The sequence below is a fragment of the Oncorhynchus tshawytscha genome, linkage group LG07 (assembly GCF_018296145.1).
Source record: "Oncorhynchus tshawytscha isolate Ot180627B linkage group LG07, Otsh_v2.0, whole genome shotgun sequence".
In the NCBI taxonomy this organism is placed as follows: Eukaryota; Metazoa; Chordata; class Actinopteri; order Salmoniformes; family Salmonidae; genus Oncorhynchus; species Oncorhynchus tshawytscha.
In genome coordinates this window covers 10,525,479-10,553,146 of record NC_056435.1, presented here as the reverse complement: position 1 = coordinate 10,553,146, position 27,668 = coordinate 10,525,479, and the positions used below count along the sequence as shown (strand labels likewise).

Below are 27,668 nucleotides of genomic sequence, written 5' to 3'. Positions count from 1 at the left end.
TTTGTTGCAAAAGTGCCAATCAATCCCAGAACAATATCAAAGGACCTTGTGAAGATGCTGGAAGAAACGGGTACAAAAGTATCGATATCCACGGTAAAACAAGTCCAATATCGACTTAACCTGAAAGGCCGCTCAGCAAGGAAGAAGCCACTGATCCAAAACCGCCGATCGTACTTTTTGGAGAAAAGTCCTCTGATCTGATGAAACAAAAATAGAACTGTTTGGCCATAATGACTATCGTTATGTTTGGAGGAAAAAGAGGGAGGCTTGCAAGCCGAAGAACACCATCCCAACCGTGAAGCACGGGGGTGGCAGCATCATGTTGTGGGGATGCTTTGCTGCAGGAGGGACTGTTGCACTTCACAAAATAGATGCCATCATGAGGAAAGGAAAGTATGTGCATATATTGAAGCAACATCTCAAGACATCAGTCAGGAAGTTAAAGCTTGGTCGCAAATGGGTCTTCCAAATGGACAATGACCCCAAGTATACTTCTAAAGTTGTGGCAAAATGGCTTAAGGAAAGCAAAGTCAAGGTATTGGAGTGGCCATCATAAATTCCTGACCTCAATCCTATAGAAAACTTGTGGGCAGACCTGAAAAAGCGTGTGCGAGCAAGGAGGCCTACAAACCTGACTCAGTTACACCTGCTCTGTCAGGAGGAATGGGCCAAAATTCACCCAACTTATTGTGTTGTGGTTGAATGTCAGAAAGGCAAGAAACAACCAGGGGAATTCCACACAACAAACATCCACGCACGCACGCATGTATGCACACACACACACACACACAACGCAACACAACCCACGACACTGTCCCATCCTACCTGAACTGCATAGTCAGCCAATCAATACGTTGATGTGATCATGCCACCTATTTTCTGCCTGTCAAATATGGACCAGGATTTTAGTTCTAGTCCGTAGGCTACTTATTATGTAGGTAATGTACTTAGTTTAAAATTACAATTTAAATGACTTAACAAACTTGTGATTAAACCTGCCAAGTGGGCATTTTCATATTTGTTAAGTCTGTAGGCCTATTTCACAGGTAAATGTTTGTCTTTGTAATTTGTGTAATTGCCTGTACAACTGAGCACCATCTGGCCCTGCTTTGAAACCGTTTAGCATCCGCAGACATGACAACAAACATTAGTTTCAGTATCACTGGAAAAGGGGTGGCGATTAAAAAGTCATTATGTTTACAGATCACCTACCTTGACTGCTATAACGACACTCAACTAGCAGTCACAGAGGGAGACAATGTGTAGTAACACGTAGTTGTTATATCTCATTTAGAGGGAGAGATTCAGCTTTGTTCTAAGAGTCTGTAACTCTTTTCTGTCTTGACACTGCCTAGCTGTCCAGACCAGGACTGGTGCCATTTTTTAAAACATTTGAGTCATTTAGCAGATGCTCTTATCCAGAGCAACTAGGTTTAAGAGCCTTGCTCAAGGGCAAGTTGACCAATTTTTCACCTAGTTGGCTCTGGGATTCAAACCAGCCACGTTTTGGCTACTGCCCCAACTCTCTCAACTGCTAGGCTACCTGCCGCCTAGGCTAACTTCCGCCAGTCCACCCTATAGGTTTCAGTCTTCCTGTGTACGTCTCTCTCCCCCCTCCATAACCCTAGCCCTCACCCTGTCCCAGGACCCTATCCGTGTGACACTATCACTCTACACTACAGTAGGTCCCAGGCTTCCTGTGTGTGCCTCCACTCCTCCCTATCCCAGCCAGTTCCATTGTGTGCGACAATCACCCAGTAGCTGTGGCCCATTTGTAAAAGGGAGGGGCCTGCATGCTTAACTCGTGGCGACGTAAGAGACCTTGTCTACCAGGAGAATTAGCAGATCAGCTCACAGAGCAACAAATGTGGCCCACACCCATTCAAGGGAGAGAGAGAGAAAAAAAAACACATTGCGCATAGGTCTCCAACTTAACACTCCTGTCAACTTAACATCATAACAGTTGCACAAATTCATCACGGAAAGGGAGTTGAAAGAAAACGTATTGCTTGACTTGGACTTGGTGAGTTCTGCATTTCTTGCCTGTTATTGTTTCTATTAAGGAGATTGTATTGTCGTTCTATGATCGACCTTGTAGACAAGTTGCCCTGTGAGAAGGACAGAGAGAGAAAGTGAAGAGAGCTTCACGCCAACGTCCTTAATAGCTGTATTAATTCTGTCATGTCGGTGATTTCTAAGAATGAGGAATAATCCTGATAATGCTTGTAGCCACTGGCGTAATGTGGGTGGTTTTGAATGGCGACATGCCCCACTTTGACTGTATGAGAAAAATCCACTCTTAACTGTTATGAAATTCTATATATGTAAAAGGGGCAAGGGGCTATGTTTCATTTATGAAATGAATCTCTCCAAATAACCCATTCACTATTTCTCTGTGTTCTGTATGTCCAGTATTGACTGTTCATCATGGAGGCACCAACAACAGCAGGTACAATAAGCCACTCGGCATCGGAAGAGGCCTTCAGCCACATGGTCAGTCACATCATAGAACTCTTCACACAGCCCTCCGTAGCTGGTGAGTGTACCACATTCTTCCACACGATACAACCATAGACCTACTAGGTACTACTCTAGGGGTATTTAGGGAGGTGGTGGACAAGACAAGAGAGGACAAACTTTGCTTGGACCAGCTGTGAAGACAAAGCAAAGGATTTCCCAGTTTCAACTGTTCTGCATTATTATTATACGATCATGCTGGTCATTTATGAACATTTGAACATCTTGGCCATGTTCTGTTATAATCTCCACCCGGCACAGCCAGAAGAGGACTGGCCACCCCACATAGCCTGGTTCCTCTCTAGGTTTCTTCCTAGGTTTTGGCCTTTCTAGGGAGTTTTTCCTAGCCACCGTGCTTCTACACCTGCATTGCTTGCTGTTTGGGGTTTTAGGCTGGGTTTCTGTACAGCACTTTGAGATATCAGCTGATGTACGAAGGGCTATATAAATACATTTGATTTGATTTGATTTGATGATTTGTATCCTGTTGGACAAAACCTAAAACCTTTATGTAGGGGGAAATATTCAGACTATAAGATATTCTTAGGCCAAAAGGATCGCCCACAATCCTACTACTATCCTCCTAAGTCATGTTTTATTCATGTTCTATGCAAACTCATTAGGAAATACAAGTATATTAATTCAATCCCACACTGTTCTAAAGCAGGCTCTCAGACAATGGCCTCATTCCAAATGGCACCCTATTCCCTATATGGAGCAAAGGGATTTAGGTACCATTTGGGATGCACCAAGAATCTACGCCAACATTCCTAGAGTGTCAGAGCCCAGAGCAGGTGACTGAGGAGGTTGGAGGTTGTCCTAGAGATGGTCCGGTAGAAGAGAGCTTTAGACAACAGAATGAACCTCTTCGTTGTTAGTTCCTCCTCAGGAAGAAAAGATGACTTTGAAAGAGTGAAGAAGGTAGAGAGTAGAGAGAGAGAGAGAGAGAGAGTCCCCAGAGAGGGTTAGAAGGGTGTGTCACACTATGGACCTGCAGATTATGGGGAGTGTTTGTTAATCAGCCAGCCAAGTCTGGGTAGGAAAGCCTCCAGCACCACAAGTTCTGCTCTAGTGATAAGGACAGACTGACTGGTTGCAGCTCAAATTCACCCTCTCTCTCACACACACACGCTCACGCACACGCACATGCACATGCTCATGCACACACACACGGGAGCTCTCTCACATACTCTGAAAATACTCAAATTAGCATCTGAATACCGTGTGGATGAATACAGACCTTAATTTGATCACCCTTTTGCAGGAGCACTTTCTTGCAATGCAGAAAATGTAAAACCTATACTGTTAATTATACTTAACTTGAAATGTTAAGTATACAGGCCAATTCTTGTGGGAATTGGCCTGTATGGATAGTTTCTTATAGAATGTTTAACAAGTCTTCTGAAGTTTGCAATTTCCACTGAAATTTCAGACTTCATTTTCCCTTACGAAAAATGTATCAACCCCTACAATATGTCCATGAATTAATTATGTTATTTAAATGATAGGAGGCCATCTGCGCTCTTTAAAGGTTACTACTCTATAGTGTTGGTTCCAGGTGCATGGGAGTCCAAATAAGAATACTGGAGGAAATGGAGATCCAAAACTGAATGCAATAAAGAGGCTAATTTGAACATCATGGTGCCCAAAAAAATCGAAACAAAAGTTTCAGCCTCGGGCCATTCTCAGTATAAATGGTCGGCACACACACCTGTTTCTTTTTCAAGGAAAATTGCATGTCACATGATCAAGCAAGAATATACATCAGAAAATCTATAATTGGTACCTAGTACAATAGAATGCATGATCTGCATTATACAGTATATAAAAGCAGACAGAGAAATATCATAAATGATTGGTACTATGATTTTTTTGGCCACCATGATGTTCAAATGAACAACAGCTTTCCGCGTGGCATGTAGCCTAGCGGTTAAAAGCATTGGGCCAGTAATTGAAAGGTTGCTGGTTTGAATCCCTGAGCCGACTAGGTGAACAATCTCACAATGTCCCCTTGAGCAAGGCAATAGCCATAATTGCTCCTGGAAATCTAAATTACATAAAATCTTTATTTTGCATTCAAGCCTCAGTTTTGGATTTTATTTATTTGTTCAGGCAGTCTCCATCTCCATCTCCTCCATTAATTATAATCCACTTTTCGTGCAGGATTATTTTCCTGCTGTAGCAAACTGACTCAAATTAAGATCCTACATGTGTATTGGCGCAAAACTTGCATGATATACTTTTTTTCCCTCCATCTATTCAAGTTACTGACCCAATGCTCTTAACAACTAGGCTATCTGCCACCCTACCAATTAAATTCAAATGTGGTCTAAAATTGTTCCAAAGATTTCACAAGAGAGTAACAGCCTCCCAATTAAACCAGTGTTTCCCAACTCCGGTCCTCCAGTACCCCTAACAGCACAGATTTTTGTTGTAGCCCCTGATTCAACTTGTCATGGGCTTGATGATTAGTTGACAAGTAGAATCAGGTGTGCTTGTCCAGGGGCCATAACAAAAAATATGTACCGGTAAGGGGTACTTAAGGAACAGAGATAATTGTGCTCCCATTGCTTTTATAAATGGTAGGGGAACATATCGTGAGACAGTTTTGAAAAGAAACAAATGTGTCTTTCTGTTTCTCTCTTGTTAAATCTTTGGAACAATATTAGACCACATTTGAACTGAACTTGAACTGTTCACTGACAAAGCTTCGTCATTGTTCAACGCGGTGTTATGACGAGATAATCTTACAACAAGGAGAGAGTCACTTTCTCCCACTGGCATACAATCATGTGGGCTATCTACATGAAAACATTCCTGTGAGAATCTTCTCCGCTCACAATCCCCCTCGGGTTTGTTCGACAGCGAACAGCTATCACAGTGCCATCCCACACAGCTTGTCTCACCAGTCAAAGTGACCGAATTAAACCCTTAGCCCCCCTTCAGTGACGGGACCCATGTATGCCTGCATCAAAGTGACTCCGTACTGTAGTTGTACGACGGACTCGTGATGCTGTCTGAGAGGAAGGCAATGCCATCTGAATAACAAAGGGACACAGCATGCGTTGTACTGTCAGAACAGCCTTGGGAGACAGTGAAGAAGCAAAGAGATCATTCTAGAATGCACTCACTGGTTAGAGTAGAATTGTAAGGCAGTAAATTTGTATAATTTTGTGAGGGAGAGTTCATTGGAGGCGAGACAATCAGATGTTGATTAGCAGGTGTGTGACTATCTGCTATTTCTTTATGCTTATGTTTCCTGGTGACTTAGATGCTACAAATGTGTCTAAAACGAAGTAGTGTTGTTCCCAAGAGAGCAGTACTGAACGTCAGGTATTAAAACATAGTTTACATTGATCAACCTTATGGACTGAAGACAAACAACTTTTTTGCTACCAATTGTGTTCAAACTAAAGTAAAAAGAAAGAAGCACAACAGGATTCAAATAATATGGACGCTAGTAGCAGTTCCTCAACTTAAAATACATGATAAATTCCAAATCCACTACCACCCTGGTATGTGGATCTTAACTTGCCTTCCTGTCAAAAATCTCACTATTTTACGTTACCATTCTGTGTTAATTCTCCCTTTACACTCATAGGAATTGGCCTATGTGGATTGGTCTAATTTGAAATGTTCCTTACAGAAGAAAGCATACGCATGGTGACAATTGAAAGGGAACAGTTTGGAAACTACACAACAGTTCACCTGACAAGAGTGAATCCAAACATTACACTGTTGATTTTATGTGCATTTTACATTTCACTGTACTTTTCACTGCATTTGTTGATAACGAAATGTGAAAATACTCTGGATACATTCAGTAACAGGATAAGAATAGTCCTTGAAAACGTGGGTAGGTGCAACATAAGACAACAACAAAAAAGGACAAGAGTTTGAGTGGGAGAACTAACTGGTGTCTCCAAGTGGCCTAGAGCATGTAGATGTTTGTTTTGTTTGGAACTCAGCCCTGCATCCCCACCATCACACAATTACTGTTGCTGTTTACGCAATCCAAGAAAGGCCCACTTATACATCGCAATCATTTGAAAGCTTGTTCTATTGTCAAGTTATAAAATACGATCGTACAGTGTTACTCTTTCACAGGGCAAGTCAGAGAAATCGGCATTTTTGGTAATGAATGCATTCAGGTGCGTGTCCAACTGCAATTTTTCATCACAATAGACAAACATAGCCTGGGTTCTCCTGAACAGAATGAGTCTATGACACCATGTCATCTTGTAACTGTACATCAAACATACGGATCATAAACGTTGACACCGTATATGACATGAGTTTTATGATATGGGAAAATGTGAAGCGCGCATTTGGACAGGTGTTCGTCTTGCTTGTACGACATCAAAGCGGTATTTCTTTCGAAATACATAGAGTCATCTTAATTTACATCATTTCTCTCACTCTGACCTCAAAAGATTAGCGGGAGGGATGGAGGCAACTTCTTGTCGAGCGCGGTGCTCAAGTTCAAAACGACTGTCAGTCAAAACCCATACAGCATTGTGAAGCACTGAGCACTGACGTCATGTTTAGAATGTTATTGTACAGACACTGTGTTCCAATTTATGCGCTTATCAGTGCCCAAATCTGCCATTTTCAACCTGTACACATGTACAAGTGTAAAGGGCTACTCTAACATCTCACTCAGTTTGATCATTCAGTCTCATTAGTATCTTTCCTGCCTGTATTCTTGCTCCAGCTCAATGACCTGAGGAGTCAAGTCTGGGTCCACTGCCTCAAATGAGACCTGTTTCCTTTCTCTCCCTCTCCCCCTCTCTCCCTCTCCACCCCCCCTCTCTACTCTCTCTCTAGCCCCGTTTATACCTGGTTCTAGCATGCGTCCTTTGTCCTGATCTTATTCACATTCTGACTATGCCCACACTGTATCTGTTGCATCTACAGATGGTAGTAAGATGTGTCTCTTATCCATGTACACTGTGTCTGCATTGTGACCAGATATCCTGGCCCCTCCCTGTATGCAAAATTATTTGACAGTTATCCTTTCAATATTTATTTATTTATTTATTTTAAGACATATATTGATGCAATACGTCAATGGCGTTACCTGCCAACGATTCTAGAGGGAGGGATGATGATGAATGAATTGGTTTCACTGTCCAGATCGTTCTATACAGGTAGGATATTCAGACATAACGCGTGTCTGACTACCTACGGAGGGGGTCAGGACATCCGATCGCCTTCAGATCCCAAAGCATCTTTAAGTCATCCACACCTGTCTAAAAATGTGGGCACAATCAGAATGTGGACAATATCAGGACAAAGGATGAAAGCTAGAACCAGGTATAAACGGGGCTTCTCTCTCTCCCCCACCTCTCTTTCTCTCTTCACACCTCTCACAAGTTAATGAGAGGAAAGAAAGCATCTGTCAAGCATGTCAAACGGCCTGTGCCCAGTAGACCAGGCAGGGAACTCAAGGTCACGTCATTGGCTCAGAGCAGCACCGTAGTCAGGTCCTGGGAGAGTGCCTGCGCCATGGCCTTCGCCTCAAACTGCTGCTTTGACAGCTGGGAAATCAGAGTAGAAATACATTTAAAAAGCAAGAGGAGAAGGAGGGAGATAGCAGCAGCTCCTTCTATCTTAATCAGGACATGGATTGCTGTAAGTGTTGTAGCCTTGTTAAAGGAACAGCCACACACCTATAGGTAGCTCCTTCACAAAAGTATTATGTTGATCCAAATTCAATAGCCAGATCCAAATTATATGGTACATCCTCCATTCACTGGAAAAGACCACTGTGATGCTTTTAAATGCTTTAACGTTTGAACAACCTTCTCTCATGGGAAGGGCAGATACTACTGATGTTGCTGCCTTTGGGGCAATCACTATAGGGATAGTAACCCTTGGGGGAGTCACTATAGGGACAGTCACCCTTGGGGGAGTCACTATAGGGACAGTCACCATAGCAGAAGGGCAGATACTATTGATGTTGCTGCCCTTGGGACAGTCACTATAGGGACAGTCACCATAGCAGAAGGGCAGATACTATTGACGTTGCTGTCCTTGGGGCAGTCACTATAGGGACAGTCACCGGAGCAGAAGGGCAGATACTATTGATGTTGCTGCCCTTGGGACAGTCACTATAGGGACAGTCACCATAGCAGAAGGGCAGATACTATTGACGTTGCTGCCCTTGGGACAGTCACTATAGGGACAGTCACCATAGCAGAAGGGCAGATACTATTGACATTGCTGCCCTTGGGTCTGTCACTATATGGACAGTCACGCTTGAAGCAGTCACTATAGGGACAGTCACCCTTGGGGCACACTATAGGGACAGTCACCATAGCAGAAGGGCAGATACTATTGATGTTGCTGTCCTTGGAGCAGTCACTATAGGGACAGTCACCGTAGCAGAAGGGCAGATAGTATTGAGTAACAATAGCATAAGTTATACATATATACAGATACATAGGCCATACAGCATACTACAGCATAGCCCACTTACTGCGCTGGACTCTGACTGTACTATTGCATCATGGATGATGTCATTGAGGAGGAAAGGATGGGGATGTGTGTTGAGACCAGTTCTACACTAATCCTCCTCCAGAGCATCTAGCGTGAAGACGAAGCCCAGGAGGCCGTTATATAGTGGACTGGGTGTGGGGAGAACATTTGCTTTAGAATAGTTAAATATGCTGTAGGAAACGGTTTAGGGAAAGGGTCTAAGATAGTGTCGTTAACCTTAATAGAGAAGTACTCCCTTAAGTGTGGATATAGTAGATGTATCTGTAGGAACTATACAAATGGCAACCATTGTTGTTTCAGCAAATCTCTCTCGCTCTTTCCCTCTCTCTGACACCCACATGAATGCATAGATGTCCTTGTTTTAATCAGTTGAACATTTTCTTCGCTGAACAACCCCCTCAGATGCCCTCTAGCCCATATCCCCCCAGGCAATAATATACTTGTCCAACCTCTTAAAGCCATAACAATAAGTGAATGGCCCCTGCAGCACCAGGAAGCCCATACTTACAGTACATTACACCGCTCTCCTTCATATGAGGCTGTCTGTCTGTACCTCATTAACTACAGAGCGCTGGGCCAGAGCCCCAAATGATCTCACTACAAAGCCATCTCATCTCACCCTCCTCTCCAAGGACTTCTGCTTCAAAACAAAATAAATGTAAATGACCGTCATTTTGGCCCCTGCCTGGCCTATCAACCACCCTATACCCCTGGGCAGCTGAGGGGAGGTCAGAGAGAGGGGAAACATCAGAGGAATATATGGGGGAATGTTACAGTCAACCATCATCCCTTTATCAAAGGACCAAGCGACTGCCTGGAGTTAACATGGGAATCTGGGACGCCCTCATGAAAAGAACCCAGCTAATATCAAAGCAAAGCTCGTACTCTACCTTTCCATTGCAGTGATACTAGAGAATATTCTCCCCTATGTCATATTTGCATCAGCATTGTCTTGAAAATATTCAATACAACAATCGGACACAAACTGGGTCAAGGTTTGAATCGAGAACAACAAGCGCTCCAACTGTGTGTGCTGTACTAGAATTGAACTACAATTGCCACGTACAACTCCCCACTGTATTTAGTCTCCCCACTGTATTTAGTCTCCCCACTGTATTTAGTCTCCCCACTGTTTTGAGCTTACTTTGTATAAGGTAATAGAAAGTGGAAGTAGGAGACAATGTTGTTACCAGCGATGAACAGGAAACTATTGCCCCAAACTAAAATATTGTGTTCGGTTCCAGGTTGTATGTTAATTCCAAATAAAGCCAGAGCAGCAACAATGCTTGTTTCTAAAGCACTATCATCATGTAGCCTGCCATTAAGCTGTGGACCAGAGGAGATAGGAGATATGATGCCCCTGCCCTGGTCTCATGGAAAATATATACCAGCAGAGGCCTAAGCTGCGCAGGCAGCATTCAGATGATCGATTAGCTCTCCTTTTGGGAATGTATAATGTTCTCAGGCACATTTAGTCCTCATACAAATATTTGTCTCAGTCAGTCAGTGGGGCTGTGGAGTCTATTTTGTGCCATGCCACCAACTACCGGTTCAGTCCCCAAGGTTGGGCACCAGTGCAGCTTGTTTCCTTCCAGGGGGGGGACATCCTATGGACGGGGTTCTGCTCTGTCTTGGGGAAACAAATGTTCTGGATACAGAAACAGCAGAAGAGGTATGCACACAGCATACTGTGGTTATGTCCCAAATGGCCCCCTGTTACCTGTTTAGTGCACTACTTGAGACCAGAGCTCTATGTGACCTGGTCAAAAGTAGGGCACTATATAGGGAATAGCGAGCCGTTTGGGATGCTGATACTCAACAGCAAGGGGAACCAGCAGAGTCCCACCCTTAGGGGCAGAGAGAGACACTTCCTTGTTTGTTCTATTGATTAATCTTCTTAGCCCTAAGCTCTAGTGTACTGTAGCTTGCAGTGGCACTTGTTCAGTCTCTGAGCAAGAACTGTACTGTGTTGCGTTTGTAACTAATGTACCTATCTTCTGCAGATATGAGTCAAATTACCCTTCTTTAAATAAGTACCACCTTGCAACCAACATTGGAGAAGGGGTGTTTGCAGAGGGGCGTGGTTTATATAGCTAGATAGCTACTCTACTGGTGACAAAATGTGATTAAAAAAAAACAAATTGCCATCATTAATGCAATTCCAATGTTGTTTGAGTTGCTTCGTGTATCACCAAATTAGCATGAGAGGATTTTCCTGCAACACTGCTCACTACATCCACATTCCTTGACATAGGCGTTTCAAAGAGCTGTCAGTCAATGCGAGCTCATGACTATTAACTCCCTGCCCACTCAGCCTGTCTTTTCAAACTTCCAGGTAGTTAGCTATGAGAGAAAGAGTACTTTTTCTCAAATATTGAGCATTTCTATCCACACAAAATATTATGGGCGATTTAGTTTTTAGTCACTCAAAAGGCTATTTTACATGGGAGTCAGAATGACTGTTCGTGACGTTTAAGGACACACCTCAAATATTGCCACCCCTTCCACCTCAGCGCAAGTGATCTGATGTTAGACAGGTAAATTGCTGAACCTGGAGTTAGGGCTGGAAAATGCCAGTGCGCCAGTTTTCACATGACAAAATTGCAAACTAACGTGGGCTTGACACATGCGCCTCTTAACCGCTAACCAAAAATAGAACCAGTAGAGTTATGGTATTTTGGTTTTTACATTGTAAGTTGTAAGCCTTATTTGCATTTCTCCCAGGATGCCTTTCAAGTGAATGTGAGAGGTACCCACCCATGACAGTGTTTGTTAGTGACAGAGAAATGGTTGTTGCATTCAATAACTTCAGGTCCGGAAACCTTCACCAAGTGACTACCTACAGTAAGTGAATGTGTTTCAATTTCAAAGTAAACCCTTCATGACCTTATACTGTACTTGTCATAAGGCCTTTAGTTATGGCCAAGTTGTCCTCAACGTTGTGGTCTGAAAATATCGGATCATGGGTCACATCCAACCTGCAAAATCACAATAAGCTGGTTTGTGAAGTGATTAGTAGTGATGTTACGTTTGATACCGGGGCTCCGAGGAATGCGTTCATCTCTAAGCAGCTAACTTCGAAGAAGTGTGTCGATACGTGTAGCACTTTATCAGAAGTACGTCTTCAATTACGTCCAAGGCTACGTTTCATCACGTGTTTTTTTTCAAATCATGTGTTGCAAAATGTGAGATCCCACTTATTTCATTGTGGCTTTGGTGCTTTTATTCAATTCCAAGCTGCTTTCAGTCACTGACCCTTACTGGACACCGTACTTACGACCATAGTTAGGATTTTGCACATGTAGTTTCACTTGACTGGTAGCTCCGCAGGTAGAGTAGGGAACTATGGGATACTTTGTTATGAAGTCAAATCCTGTTGAAGGCAGCAAAGCTGCCTGCCATTCAGGACCTCTACACCAGGCGGTGTCAGAGGAAGGCCCTAAAAATCGTCAAAGACCCCAGGCACCCCAGTCATAGATTGTTCTCTCTACTACCGAATGGCAAGTGGTACCGGAGTGCCAAGTCTAGGACAAAAAGGCTTCTCAACAGTTTTTACCCCCAAGCCATAAGACTCCTGAACAGGTAACCAAATGGTTACCCGGACTATTTGCATTGTGTACCCCCTCCCCGCTGGGTAGCTGCCGCTACTCTCTGTTTATCTTATTTGCATAGTCACTTTAACTATACATTCATGTACATACTACCTCAATTGGCCCGACCAACCAGTGCTCCTGCACATTGGCTAACCGGGCTATCTGCATTGTGTCCCACCACCCGCCAACCCCTCTTTTTACACTTCTGCTACTCTCTGTTCATCATATATGCATAGTCACTTTAACGATACCTACATGTACATCCTACCTCAATAAGCCTGACAAACAGGTGTCTTTATATAGCCTTGCTACTCTTTTTTTCAAACGTCTTTTTACTGTTGTTTTATTTCTTTACTTACACACACACACACATACACACCTTTTTGTTCTTTTGCACCATTGGTTAGAGCCTGTAAGTAAGCATTTCACTGTAAGGTTTACACCTGTTGGATTCGGCGCACGTGACAAACTTAACAAATATTAGACAATTGTTTTATGTGAAACCACACTTTCTGCACTGTTGTTCGAGAGCCAAAAGCAAAGAAATATTAAAACATAGAAAAAAGAACATAGAATGCCCACCCTAGTCACACCCTGGCCTAACCAAAATAGAAAATAAAAGCATCTCATCAAATCGAGGACACGCTCCGTTGGGCGGATGTCGTGCCTCATGCACCAACACAGGAACTCTCTCATTACTCTCTCCTCCAATCTCCCCATCAACTCCTTCACTGTCTCTGCTTTGCTTCCTTCGCTCACCTCCAATTTCACCCTGACTGGCTCTGGTTCCACCCTTGGCTCCGCCGACCGTCCCGTGTGCCCCCTCCCCCTAAAAATGATTGGGGCTGCCTCTCCTGGCCACACTGCTTGGTCCTTTGGTGGTGGGTAGTTCTGTAACGATCCTCTTCCTGTGAATAACTGGACCAAGGTGCAGTGTGAGACGTGTTCATGATATTTGATTAAAATCAGAACACGAGAACAAAAAATATCAAAGAGGAAAACGAACAGTTCTGTAAGGAAACTAACAATACACAAAACAACTACCCACAAAACCCATGTGGGAAGAGCTACCTAAGTATGGTTCCCAATCAGAGACATAGATAGACAGCTGTCCCTGATTGAGAACCATACCCGGCCAAAAACAAAGAAATACAAAAACATAGAAAAAAAGAACATAGAATGCCCACCCTAGTCACACGCTGGCATAACTAAAATGGAGAATAAAAGCCTCTCTATGGCCAGGGTGTGACAGCGCCATTGCACTTGTACAAATTGTAATGGGGCTTTCATTTGTCTCTTTCAGCAATATGGTATTTTGTGTTTGTACCTAATGTATTGTTTTACTATGTGCTTGATTTCGCAGAAGATCTGACAACAACTTCTGCACATATGACTGAAACAATCTCAGACACTTCTGTGGGTAAGTACATTACTGTCTTCAAAAGAAAGCGTCTGTAACGATCCTCTTCCTGTGAATGACTGGACCAAGGCGCAGCGTGAGACGTGTTCATTATATTTTATTAAAATCAGAACACTAGAACAAAAAATAACAAAGAGGAAAATGAACAGTTCTGTAAGGAAACTAACAATACAGAAAACAACAACCCACAAAACCCATGTGGGCAAGAGCTACCTAAGTATGGTTCCCAATCAGAGACAACGATAGACGGCTGTCCCTGATTGAGAACCATACCCTGCCAAAACAAAGAAATACAAAAACATAGGAAAAAATAACATAGAATGCCCACCCTAGTCACACCCTGTCCTAACCAAAATAGAGAATAAAAGCATCTCTATGGCCAGGGCGTGACAGTACCCCCCGCCAAAAAGGTGCGGAATCCGGCCGCAAAACCTGACTTTCAAGGGGAGGGTCCGGGTGGGCCCTCTTTACCGCGGCGGCTCTGGTGCGGGACAGACACCCTGCTCCACCTCCGGCTTGGCCCACTTAGGTGGTGCCTTTGGAGCGGGGACCCTCGCAGTTGGCCCCGGACAGGATGGCAACTCTGGCAGCGCCGGACAGGAGGGCGACTCTGGCAGCGCCGGACAGGAGGGCGACTCTGGCAGCGCCGGACAGGACACAGGCACAGGACTCACCAGGCTGGGGAGACCTACTGGAGGCCTGGTCCGTGGAGGAGGCACAGGATAGACCGGGCTGTGGGGGAGCACTGGAGATCTGGTGCGTAGCCTTGACACCACTCTTCCAGGCTGAATGCCCACTCTAGCCCAGCACATGCGGGAAGCTGGAACAGGCCGCACTGGGATCTCCTGGAGAACTGGGGAAACCGTGCCTAGAGCCGGCGCAGGATATCCTGGCCCGGGGAGACGCACTGGAGGTCTGGAGAACAGGGATGGCACCATCCGTCCTGGCTGGATCCTCACCCTAGCCCGGCAGATGTAGGGAGCTGGAATGTAGCGCACCAGTCTAAGAACGTGTATTGGAGATCTGTAGTGCCAAGCTGGCACAAGACGTGCAGGGCTGGGGATGCGCACAGGTGGCCTGGTAGGTGGGGCTGGCACAGTCTTTACCAGACGGCTAGCACGCACCTCAGGAAGAGTATGGAGAGCTGATTCAGGTGACATCAAATCAAGGACATGCTCTGTCGGGCGGATGTCGTGCCTCATGCACCAACACAGCAACTTTCTCATTACTCTCTCCTCCAATCTCCCCATCAACTCCTTCACCGTCTCTGCTTTGCTTCCTTCACTCACCTCCAATTTCACTGGCTCTGGTTCCATCCTCGGCTCCGCCGACAGTCCCGTGTCCCCCCCCAAAAATGATTGGGGCTGCCTCTCCTGGCCACACTGCTTGGTCCTTTGGTGGTGGGTAGTTCTGTAACGATCCTCTTCCTGTGAATGACTGGACCAAGGTGCAGTGTGAGACGTGTTCATGATATTTTATTAAAGTCAGAACACGAGAACAAAAAATAACAAAGAGGAAAATGAACAGTTCTGTAAGGAAACTAACAATAAAGAAAACAACAACCCACAAAACCCATGTGGGCAAGAGCTACCTAAGTATGGTTCCCAATCAGAGACAACGATAGACAGCTGTCCCTGGTTGAGAAACATACCCTGCCAAAAACAAAGAAATACAAAAACATACAAAAAATAACATAGAATGCCCACCCTAGTCACACCGTGCTCTAACCAAAATAGAGAATAAAAGCCTCTCTATGGCCAGGGCGTGACATCTTCATTGCACTTGTGCAAATTGTAATGGGGCTTTCTTTTGTCTCTTTCAGCAATATGGTATTTTGTGTTTGTACCAAATGTATCGTTTTACTATGTGCTTGCTTTCGCAGGAGTTCTGAGAACAACTTCTGCACAAATGATTGAAACAATCTCAGACACTTCTGTGGGTAAGTACATTACTGTCTTCAAAATAAATCCCAATTGCACTTGTGTAAAGTGCAAAGGGCTTTCTTTTGTCTCTTTCAGCAATATGGTATTTTGTGGTTGTACCAAATGTACCTTTTGACTATGTGCTTGCTTTCGCAGGAGCTCTAACAACAACTTTTCTACAGAAGACTGAAACAATTCCAGATGCTTTTGTTGGTAAGTACATTACTGTCTTCAAAAGAAAGCGTCTGTAACGATCCTCTTCCTGTGAATGACTGGACCAAGGTGCAGTGTGAGACGTGTTCATTATATTTTATTAAAGTCAGAACACTAGAACAAAAAATAACAAAGAGGAAAATGAACAGTTCTGTAAGGAAACTAACAATACAGAAAACAACAACCCACAAAACCCATGTGGGCAAGAGCTACCTAAGTATGGTTCCCAATCAGAGACATAGATAGACAGCTGTCCCTGATTGAGAACCATACCCGGCCAAAAACAAAGAAATACAAAAACATAGAAAAAGAACATAGAATGCCCACCCTAGTCACACCCTTGCCTAACCAAAATAGAGAATTGAAGCCTCTCTATGGCCAGGGCGTGACAGTACCCCCCCCAAAAAAAAAAGGTGCAGAACCCGGCAGCAAAACCTGACTTTCAAGGGGAGGGTCCGGGTGGGCTCTCTTTATGGCGGCTCTGGTGCGGGACAGAGACCACGCTCCACCTCTGGCTTGGCCTACTTAGGTGGTGCCTCCGGAGCGGGGCCCCTTGCGGCGCCGGACAGGAGGGCGACACTGGCGGCGCCGGACAGGAGGGCGACTCTGGCGGTGCCGGACAGGAGGGCGACTCTGGCGGCGCTAGACAGGAGGGTGACTCTGGCGGCGCCGGACAGGACACAGGCACAGGACTCACCAGGCTGGGGAGACCTACTGGAGGCTTGGTCCGTGGAGGAGGTGCAGGATAGACCGGGCTGTGGGGCAGCACTGGAGATCTGGTGCATAGCCTTGACACCACTCTTCCAGGCTGAATGTCCACTCTAGCCCGGCATGTGCGGGGAGCTGGAACAGGCTGCACTGGCATCTCCTGGAGAACTGGGGAAACCGTGCCTAGAGCCGGCGCAGGATATCCTGGCCCGAGGAGATGCACTGGAGGTCTGGAGAGCAGAGCTGGCACCATCCGTCCTGGCTGGATCCTCACCCTAGCCCGGCAGATGCGGGGAGCTGGAATGTAGCGCACTGGGCTAAGAACGCGTATTGGAGATCTGTAGCGCCAAGCTGGCACAAGACGTGCAGGGCTGGGGAGGCGCACAGGAGGCCTGATGCGTGGGGCTGGCACGGGGTATGGAGAGCTGACTCAGGTGACATCAAATCAAGGACATGCTCCGTCGGGCGGATGTCGTGCCTCATGCACCAACACAGCAACTCTCTCATTACTCTCTCCTCCAATCTCCCCATCAACTCCTTCACCGTCTCTGCTTTGCTTCCTTCACTCACCTCCAATTTCACTGGCTCTGGTTCCATCCTCGGCTCCGCCGACAGTCCCGTGTCCCCCCCCAAAAATGATTGGGGCTGCCTCTCCTGGCCACACTGCTTGGTCCTTTGGTGGTGGGTAGTTCTGTAACGATCCTCTTCCTGTGAATGACTGGACCAAGGTGCAGTGTGAGACGTGTTCATGATATTTTATTAAAGTCAGAACACGAGAACAAAAAATAACAAAGAGGAAAATGAACAGTTCTGTAAGGAAACTAACAATAAAGAAAACAACAACCCACAAAACCCATGTGGGCAAGAGCTACCTAAGTATGGTTCCCAATCAGAGACAACGATAGACAGCTGTCCCTGGTTGAGAAACATACCCTGCCAAAAACAAAGAAATACAAAAACATACAAAAAATAACATAGAATGCCCACCCTAGTCACACCGTGCTCTAACCAAAATAGAGAATAAAAGCCTCTCTATGGCCAGGGCGTGACATCTTCATTGCACTTGTGCAAATTGTAATGGGGCTTTCTTTTGTCTCTTTCAGCAATATGGTATTTTGTGTTTGTACCAAATGTATCGTTTTACTATGTGCTTGCTTTCGCAGGAGTTCTGAGAACAACTTCTGCACAAATGATTGAAACAATCTCAGACACTTCTGTGGGTAAGTACATTACTGTCTTCAAAATAAATCCCAATTGCACTTGTGTAAAGTGCAAAGGGGCTTTCTTTTGTCTCTTTCAGCAATATGGTATTTTGTGGTTGTACCAAATGTACCTTTTGACTATGTGCTTGCTTTCGCAGGAGTTCTGACAACAACTTCTGCACATATGACTGAAACAACCTCAGATGCTTTTTTAGGTAACTACATTACTGTCTTCAGAAATCACACATTGATGAAGGCTGAAGGGGGAGAGAGAGAAATTCCAACATGTGAAGATACCTATAGCGGCGGACAAATTCAATTGAAGTCGGAGGATTACATACACCTTAGCCAAATACATTTAAACTCAGTTTTTCACAATTCCTGACATTTAATCCTAGTAAAAATTCCCTGTCTTAGGTCAGTTAGGATCATCACTTTTTTTTAAGAAGGTGAAATTTTTTTCAGCTTTATTATCTTTCATCATATTCCCAGTGGGTCAGAAGTTTGCGTACACTCAATTAGTATTTGGTAGCATTGCCTTTAATTGTTTAACTTGGGTGAAACGTTTTGGGTAGCCTTCCACAAGCTTCCCACAATAAGTTGGGTGAATTTTGGCCCATTCCTCCTGACAGAGCTGGTGTAACTGAGTCAGGTTTGAAGGCCTCCTTGCTCGCACACGCTTTTTCAGTTCTTCCCACAAATTTTCTAAAGGATTGAGGTCAGAGCTTTGTGATGGCAACTCCAATACCTTGATATTGTTGTCCTTAAGCCATTTTTCCACAACTTTGGAAATATGCTTGGGGTTATTGTCCATTTGGAAGACCCATTTGGGACCAAGCTTTAACTTCCTGACTGATGTCTTGAGATGTTGCTTCAATATATCCACATACTTTCCTTTCCTCATGATGCCATCTATTTTGTGAAGTGCACCAGCCCTCCTGCAGCAAAGCACCCCCACAACATGATGCTGCCACCCCGTGCTTCACGGTTGGGATGGTCTTCTTCGGCTTGCAAGTCTCCACATTTTTCCTCCAAACAGAATGATGGTCATTATGGCCAAACAGTTCTATTTTCGTTTCATCAGACCAGAGGACATTTCTCCAAAAAGTACGATCTTTGTCCCCATGTGCAGTTGCAAACCGTAGTCTGGCTTTTTTATGGCGGTTTTGGAGCAGTGGCTTCTTCCTTGCTCAGTGGCCTTTCAGGTTATGTCGATATAGGACTTGTTTTACTGTGGATATAGATACTTTTGTGCTTGTTTCCTCCAGCATCTTCACAGGGTTCTTTGTTGTTGTTCTGGATTGATTTGCACTTTTCGCACCAAAGTACGTTCATCTCTAGGAGTCAGAATGCGTCTCCTTCCGGAGCGTTATGACAGCTGCGTGATACCATGGTGTTTATACTTGCGTACTATTGTTTGTCAAGATGAACGTGGTACCTTCAGGCGTTTGGAAATTTCTCCTAAGGAGGAACCAGACGTGTGGAGGTCTTCAATATTTTTTCTGAGGTCTTGGCTGATTTCTTTTGATTTTCCCATGATGTCAAGCTAAGAGACACTGCGTTTCAAGGTGGGCCTTGAAATACATCCACAGGTACACCTCCAATTGACTCATATGATGTTAATTAGCCTATCATAGGCATCTGAAGCCATCTCGACATTTTCTGGAATTTTCCAAGCTAGCACATTCTGAATGGCTGTTGGCCAAGCCTTGACACACCCACAACTTGTTTATTCATATAAACCCAGGCCTTTCCCGCTACCGCCAGCAATTGTGCCCATAATTGTGGTTGTGAAAATAGCTCAAATATTTCTGCCCCCTCCACATGTGTTATTACATAACACAAAAAAAGTGCAATAGCATCAACTGTAATAAAGTGTTAATTTAAGTCTAAATTTGCAACACCCATGGTGTTAGGGACCAACACTCTAGGGGTGTCAGTTTGTGAACACTATTTCGGTGGATCACAAGTGTTAAATTGAACACTGTGGGTGTTACTGATCTAAAATGTGCTGTGGACATACAACTGTTTATTATAGTGAAGAAGGTCAATTACAACCGACAAGTAAGAAAAACGGAAAAGTAGGGTAAGAATTAAATGAGGAAAGTAGAAAATTAGGACATACCAAAACAGGATAAAACAAGAGACGGCCACACTGGACAGGACCGGACAAGACAAAGCATGACTTGTGGAAAAGTTGCCTGTTACCATAGGGCTGTTAGTAGGTAGGAGGTACCATTTGAATGTTGTCTGAGGTGGCCTGCGGGCAATGTAGGATAGGAATGGTTCCTAGATTGTGTCCTTCAGTTTGTTATTTTGTGGATCTCTCCAGGGAGGCCAGGTCAGACATTAAATGAAGCCAGTGTATGGTTGAAACATTGGATCTGCTTATCCAGTTTAGAAATATCCCCTTATGGGCGACTGTTAATGAAATCAACAGGAAATGTAGTTTGTCCTTGGACATAGAGGAAACAAAGGTGGACGTCATCATCAAAGTAGTGGAGGATGCAGAGTTTTGGGGATGCAAGAATGGTAATATGGAGGATGACTGAGGGAATGCTCAGAACTTTTTTCCCAGTAATTCTCAAGGATGGGACAAGACCAGAATGCAGGGAGGTGAGTGTCAGGAAAGTACTTTTGGCAGACTGGACACAGAGGCGATCAACAAGCCCCACCAGGGACAGAAATAGGGAATTATTACTGAAAAGAACAATGTTGGCAATACACAGTTGAAGTCGGAAGTTTACATACACTTAGGTTGGAGTCATTTAAACTCGTTTTTAAACCACTCCACACATTTCTTGTTAACAAACTGTAGTTTTGGCAAATCGGTTACATCTACTTTGTGCATGACACAAGTCATTTTTCCAACAATTGTTTACAGACAGATTATTTCACATATAATTCACTGTATCACAATTCCAGTGAGTCAGATGTTTACATACACTAAGATGACTGTGCATTTAAACAGCTTGGAAAATTCCAGAAAATGATGTCATGGCTTTAGAAGCTTCTGAGAGGCTAAGTGACATCATTTGATTCTGTGCCTTTAAACAGCGTGCTCCATGGCAAAATATGTGGTTTGCTTCAAGTTTACGGTCTTGTCATCAACTCCAATTCGAATGCTCATCCGTCATAGCCGAGTTTGTTAAATGTGTTGAACATGCTTGCAGTCCACATTGTTGTAATTGCATTGCTTCAATGTGGAAATACATGGTTAAACATAGGCGGTAGGATTTGGACGGGGACATACCAAACATGGTCAATAAGCAAGATTCAATTCACTCGGCTATTGATGAGACCTGAAAAGACTGTGTCTAACTCTGATCGAATTCTAATATGAATTTAAAAAACAACCTGTTTTAAATAGGCTAAGTCTGAATACAGTTACAGGCACCATAATTGCTCCCAGAGGACGTGTAATACAGCTGGTTTTGCGCACATACATCCAAACTTTTCACAGGATCTAATATAAAGAGAAGGAGGGGGGGGTTCTAAATAGGATCGGTTCTGAGGCGTGATGTCATAAATGGCTTCTCTCGTTCCATGACACTGAATGTCTTTCCGCATAACAACACACATCTATCCACGCCTCTCCTGTCAATTGTATTGTTGCCGATGTGCAAGGCAGATTCTCAAAACAAATCTGCCATTGATATGACATTATACACTCTTAGAAAAAGGGGTCCCAAAGGGTTCTTCGGCTGTCCCCATAGGAGAAGGCTTTTTGGTTCCAGGTAGAACCCTGGGCACTGTGCGTCGTGGCTGGATTGGCTGCTCATCTCAAAACCCATTCCATTATCAACTCCATTACCGTTAAGATGGTCTTTTTGTGAGTCTTAACATGTCCTGTTTTGCGCTGAATGAAATGGTCACTTCTGCTTGTGTTTTTAAAGGTTGCGGATGGTCAAAATCATGTTTTGCACGACATTTGATTATATTTAGATGAGACGTTGATAAAGTTTGAACATAAAGTTACTGGGCCCCTCCCCCATGTCAAACACTTGGATTCGGGAGGCGGGATTACTAAGGGGATAGGGGGACATCATCCTAACTATCATTTTAATACCACAAAAATAAAGAAAATAAATTAAAATAAATGGTATGAACAAATATATTGGCACCCAGGAGAATACTTTGGTTATACAGCATTTGGCAAAGATACACTACATGACCAAAAGTATGTGGACACCTGCACGTCGAACATCTCATTCCAAAATCATGGGCAGTAATATGGAGTTTGTCCCCCCTTTGCTGATATAGTAGCCTCCACTCTTCTGGGAAGGCTTTCTACTAGATGTTTGAACATTGCTGCAGGGACTTGCTTCCATTCAGCCACAAGAGCATTAGTGAGGCTGGGCACTGATTATGGGGTGATTAGGCCTGGCTTGCAGTCGGCGTTCCAATTCCTCCCAAAGGTCTTCGATGGAGTTGAAGTCCGGGGTCTGTGCAGACCAGTCAAGTTCTTCCACACCGATCTTGACAAACCATTTCTGCATAGACCTCGCTTTGCACGGGGGCATTGTCATGCTGAGACAGAAAAGGGCCTTCCCCAAACTGTTGTCATAAAGCTGGAAGCACAGAACCGTCTAGAATGCCATTGTATGCTGTAGCTATAACATTTCCCTTCACTGGAACAAAGGAGCCTAGCCCGAACCATGAAAAACAGCCCCAGACAATTATTCCTCCTCCACCAAACTTTCCAGTTGGTACTAGGAAATTGAGATCTGCCGGACTGCCAGATGAAGCGTGAAGCGTGATTCATCACTCCAGAGTCCAATGGGGGCAAGCTTTACACCACTACAGCCAACGCTTGGCATTGCGCATGGTGATCTTAGGTTTGTGTGTGGCTGCTTGGCCATGGAAACCCATTTCATGAAGCTCCAGATGAACAGTTCTTGTGCTTACGTTGCTTCTAGAGGCAGTTTGGAACTCGGTAGTGTGTGTTGCAACCAAGGACAGACAAAGTTTATGTGCGTCCCGCTTCAGAACTCGGCGATCCCGTTCTGTGAGCTTGTGTGGCCTACCACTTCGCGGCTGAGCCGTTGTTGCTCCTAGACGTTTCCACTTCACAATTAAATCCCTTACAGTTGACCGGGGCAGCTGTAGCAGGGCAGAAATTTGACCAACTGACTGGAAAGGTAGCATCCTATGACGGTGCCACAAGTCTCTGAGCTCTTCAGTAAGGCCATTCTACTGCCAATGTTTGTCTATGGTGATTGCATGGCTGTGTGCTCGATTTTATACACCTGTCAGTAATGTGGCTGAAACATCCGAATCCACTAATTTGAAGGGTGTCCACATACAACTTTGTATATATAGTGTATTTTTCACTTTGGAGTAGACAACATGTTTGCAGTTCTCTCTCACCCTTCTATCTGTACAGTGCCATGCAAAAGTATTCATTCCCCTTGGGGTGTTTCCTATTTTGTTGCATTACAACCTGTAATTTAAATATATTTTTATTAGGATTTCATGTAATGGACATACACAAAATAGTCAAAATGGAAAAGATAACTTGTTTCAATAAATTCAAAGAAATCAAAAATGGAAAAGTGGTGTGGGCGCATGTATTCACCCCCTACGTTATGAATCCCCTAAATAAGATCTGGTGCAACCAATTACCTTCAGAAGTCACATAATTAGTTAAATAAAGTCCACCTGTGTGCAATCTAAGTGTCACATGATCTGTCACATGATCTCAGTAAATATACACCTGTTCTGAAAGGCCCCAGAGTCTGCAACACCACCAAGCAAGCAGCACCACCAAGACCAAAGAGCTCTCCTAATAGGTCAGGGACAAAGTTGTGGAGATGTACAGATCAGGGTTGGGTTATAAAAAAAAAATCTGAAACTTTGAACATCCCACGGAGCACAATTTAAAACATTGAAAAAATATGGCACCACAACAAACCTGCCAAGAGAGGGCCGCCGACCAAAACTCACAGACCAGGCAAGGAGGGCATTAATCAGAAAAATGCAAAGGGGGTGAATACTTTCGCAAGCCACTGTATCTATGTGTGATTTCTGAAGACTGTAATATTTACCTATAAAAAAGGTGTCCACATACTTTTGGCCATGTAGTGTATGTATGAATATAAAAAGGGAGATATATGCAAATGTTGTATGAACAGGCAGGGGGATATGGATATGACAAGGCTGGGTGTGAGGAGACAGAGAGTGAGCACGAGCAATCTCTCCCTGAAGTCTCTCACTGTGTGTGTGTGTGTGTGTGAGTGAGTAGACAGAGAGAGCAATCTTTCCCTGAAGCCTAAATGCCTCAGTCTCAATTACCATCCTGTCTCTGACCTCAAACAGTGAGAGTTAATAAGGCCTGTGAACTCTCCTCTCCCTGCTCAAACATGTATTCTCTCAGTACTGACACACACACTACTAACACCTCGTACCCTCTTTCACCCCCGGGGTAGCTAGTCTTCTGAATGCAGCAACCTCACGCTCTCAGTTCAACCTCCGCCATGTCATCCACTACACTTGTGCCCCCTTGTTCAGGGAGGGTGGTTATCGACGCATGTATCCTGATAACGACTTGGTGTGCGCAACATACACTATAGAGTGTGCTACTTTTTGACCAGAGCACCAGGGGCCCTGGTCAAAAGTAGTGCACTATGAAGAAAATTGGGTGCCATTTGGGAGGCATCCTTGGAAGGGGTTGCACATTTTGCGATAGTGATTAATGAATCATTAATGATAGGCTGAACTCCTCTGATGAAGCAGGTAATTAAGAGTTAATGAGGTATTGCACACCGACGCGTCCCAGCACACTTCTTGTTTTTTTTTGTTGCTTGGCACTTTTGAAATGTGACTTTTTTTCCCTACACACCTGGAAGTGTGTGTGTGTGTGTGTGCGCGTGTGTGCGTGTGTGTGTGTGTGCGTGATGCACTGTAAGATTGGTTGGGGGGAGGGGATGACACACATTGAGCTGATTGGAGTGTTTGTGTGTGTCCCCCCCCCCCAGCTAGATTAAAGTCAAGGTGGATTGGACAGCTGTTCCATTGCAATAACTTATACTTAGCATCTCCTTCATCACTCTTTATTTAGTCTCCCTTCCACTTTTGACAGGCAGAAAGGCACCTTCTACCTGTCACTGTTGAAGCGTGAGAATAACATTCAGTCAACAGGGCCCTGCGCTCGACTAGCATCCAAACCAGGGGGTGTACTTGTACATCAAGCTGCCTTCATGCTTCCGAACACAGGAGAATCAGGCTACTTACTGTCGACAGTGTAACTGTACTCAAAGCCACATCATATACTGTACACATGAATCTGTCACTACTGTATAGTCTAAACCAGAGTCAAACTACGGAGACAAACAACGCAAGCAAGCGTCAAACAAGCTAGTGTAATGAATGTACGGTGAAATCTGAAGGGAAGTGTAATGATGTAAATCAGTAGGTACCGTACATGTCTGTGTGTTGACTACGAGGCTCTGTCTCTCTAATGTCATTATCGTGTTCTCTGTTCTGGTGTCATTTGCAGTGGGAGCCGCCATCGTAAAAGGTGTATCCTTTGAAGTCCTTTTCGTAGGTGAGAAATATATCAATCACAATGTATTTATAAAGATGTTTTTATATGAGCAGTTGTCACAAGGTGCTTTACATTAACCCCTAAGCTTTAGAGATGGTTATCCAGATGTGGAAGCATTATTGTTCTCTCTATAGTCTGAAAATGGAACTAATCCCATGAGTATACGTAAATGGAAAGTCCTCCACTCATTGTTTCTGGTTTCACCGTTTCCCTCGTCAGAACGTTGTTGCCTCAGCATGGCATCTTTTTTTTTTACTCTATCAAAGAAATGTCATTTATTTTACTTACATTTGAAGTCAATTCGCAGGTGCTCTTATCCAGAGAAACGTATAGAGGTGCCTCTCTCAAGGGCACGTCGACAGATTTTTCACCTTAGGGATTTGAACCAGTGACCTTTCGGTTACTGGCCCAACAATCTTAAAACACTAGGCTACCTGCCGATCCACCTACCTAAAAATCAATGAACTAACACGTAAAAATGTAATGTTTCTTTGATGTTCTAGATCACGATTACCCCTATGATAACGTGTCTTATGAAAAAACATATTACTCTTTAAAAGAGTATTCTATATTTTCAGAGACTATTCTCCCCTCTGTCAGTCTAATTTATATCCATCTCTCTCCCTTCCCAGGAGTCATTCTTGTGGTGGTACTGGTGGTGGTACTGGTACTGGTGCTGGTACTGTGTCACAACGGCAAGCATAAGGGCACTTACCACACCAACGAGGCCGAGTGTGGTGATTCTGATTCTGTCGACACGTATGGTGTTGCCTCTCAAAGCGAACTTGAGATTTTGAATGAGGAAGAATAGAAAGAAGTACACTTCATTTGAAACAGGACTTTTTCCGATTCTAAACCGGGGCCAGTTGTCAACTCAAGATGCCAAATATTTTCTACGGAATTGGTAATGCCTATGATGGTCATCTAATTTCAAGGCAACATTTATATGGGGCATACAACCATCTCAGCTCTACAGATTTTGCCACGAAGAGACAGAATCGTTAGATCACTTATTTTTGTATTGCCCATATATACACTATATATACAAAATTATGTGGACACCCATTAGTGGATTTGGCTATTTCAGCCACATTACAGCCTTATTTCCCTCATCAATCAATATAAAGAAACACTTTAATAAACAATTAATATTCATTACATGTGACTAACTTCAAGCTTACAATTAGTACAGTAGTTAAACCAATATCAGATTGTTGAGGTTTCGAAAAGATGTAAAAACTAGAGAAATTTTACAATCCTTTTTGTCTTCCTTTTAAAAAAAATGTTTATACTCAAAAGATAGTACCTTGTTTGAATTTCTATTATGAGGGTGTTGAGCGAGCTTAATGCATAATAATGTATAGCATTGCTGAATGTAATATCTGTTTTCAATTTTTTTCTAAATTGACGTCCAGTAGTAATCTGAGCTTGTAAAATGAAATCAAGGCACAGGCATCTTTCCTAACGCCAAACTGGATGTTTTGGTTTTTTTGGCCTGAAGGTACCAATAACTGAGTAAAGGAAATGTTACGGCAAGGACCATAAGAACACACAAAAATACTTTCATGAAACTTGAGACATTTCACCTATGACAATACTGGGAACAAAACAGTCAAAAAAATGTAAATTCCCCTTCTTCTAATGCAAGTCTCTGTAACTAATATATTACCATGTGATTAAAGAGAAGCGACCTTGTTTTGCCTGATGAAAACAGTGTCTAATTAGCAGTAAAACACTTGTTCCAGAGAGGAAGGACTTTTTGTATCAACAAGGCAACAACAGGGAAGTTTCAAAAGGAAACTGAAGACAGCCGAATCACACTGCCCCAGCTAGGTGGAAAGGCTTCCATGTAGTTCAGAGAGGGCATATCAACAGGAACGGCCTGATAAATGCTCAAAGTATTAACATCCCAAAATACTGTATCTGTGACTAAATGTGGTCCAGTTTCTGTTGACGATAATGCATGTCTGTTGTTCTATCATGTGAAAGTCCCATTCGATTAGCGTTGCGTATGTATCAAGCTACACATTTGATAAATTTGCACAG

The 27,668-nt window shown here is 43.8% G+C and overlaps 1 protein-coding gene across 4 annotated transcripts; it reads left to right on the top strand.

Moving 5' to 3' along the window:
• Positions 1 to 1,845: 1,845 nt before the first annotated feature.
• Positions 1,846 to 27,317, top strand: LOC112253969 (cell adhesion molecule 2). Of its 4 annotated transcripts, XM_042324092.1 has the most exons (9): positions 1,846 to 2,023; positions 2,413 to 2,536; positions 13,975 to 14,031; positions 15,914 to 15,970; positions 16,110 to 16,166; positions 18,038 to 18,094; positions 18,235 to 18,291; positions 25,575 to 25,622; positions 26,255 to 27,317. In XM_042324092.1, the coding sequence occupies exons 2-9, from the start codon at positions 2,428 to 2,430 to the stop codon at positions 26,431 to 26,433; spliced, it is 621 nt and encodes a 206-aa protein (XP_042180026.1). In that variant the 5' UTR covers positions 1,846 to 2,023; positions 2,413 to 2,427; the 3' UTR covers positions 26,434 to 27,317. The 4 variants fall into 4 exon arrangements, with proteins under 4 accessions (XP_042180026.1, XP_042180027.1, XP_024281899.2 ...); XM_042324093.1 differs by lacking the exon at positions 15,914 to 15,970; XM_024426131.2 differs by lacking the exon at positions 18,038 to 18,094.
• Positions 27,318 to 27,668: the final 351 nt, after the last annotated feature.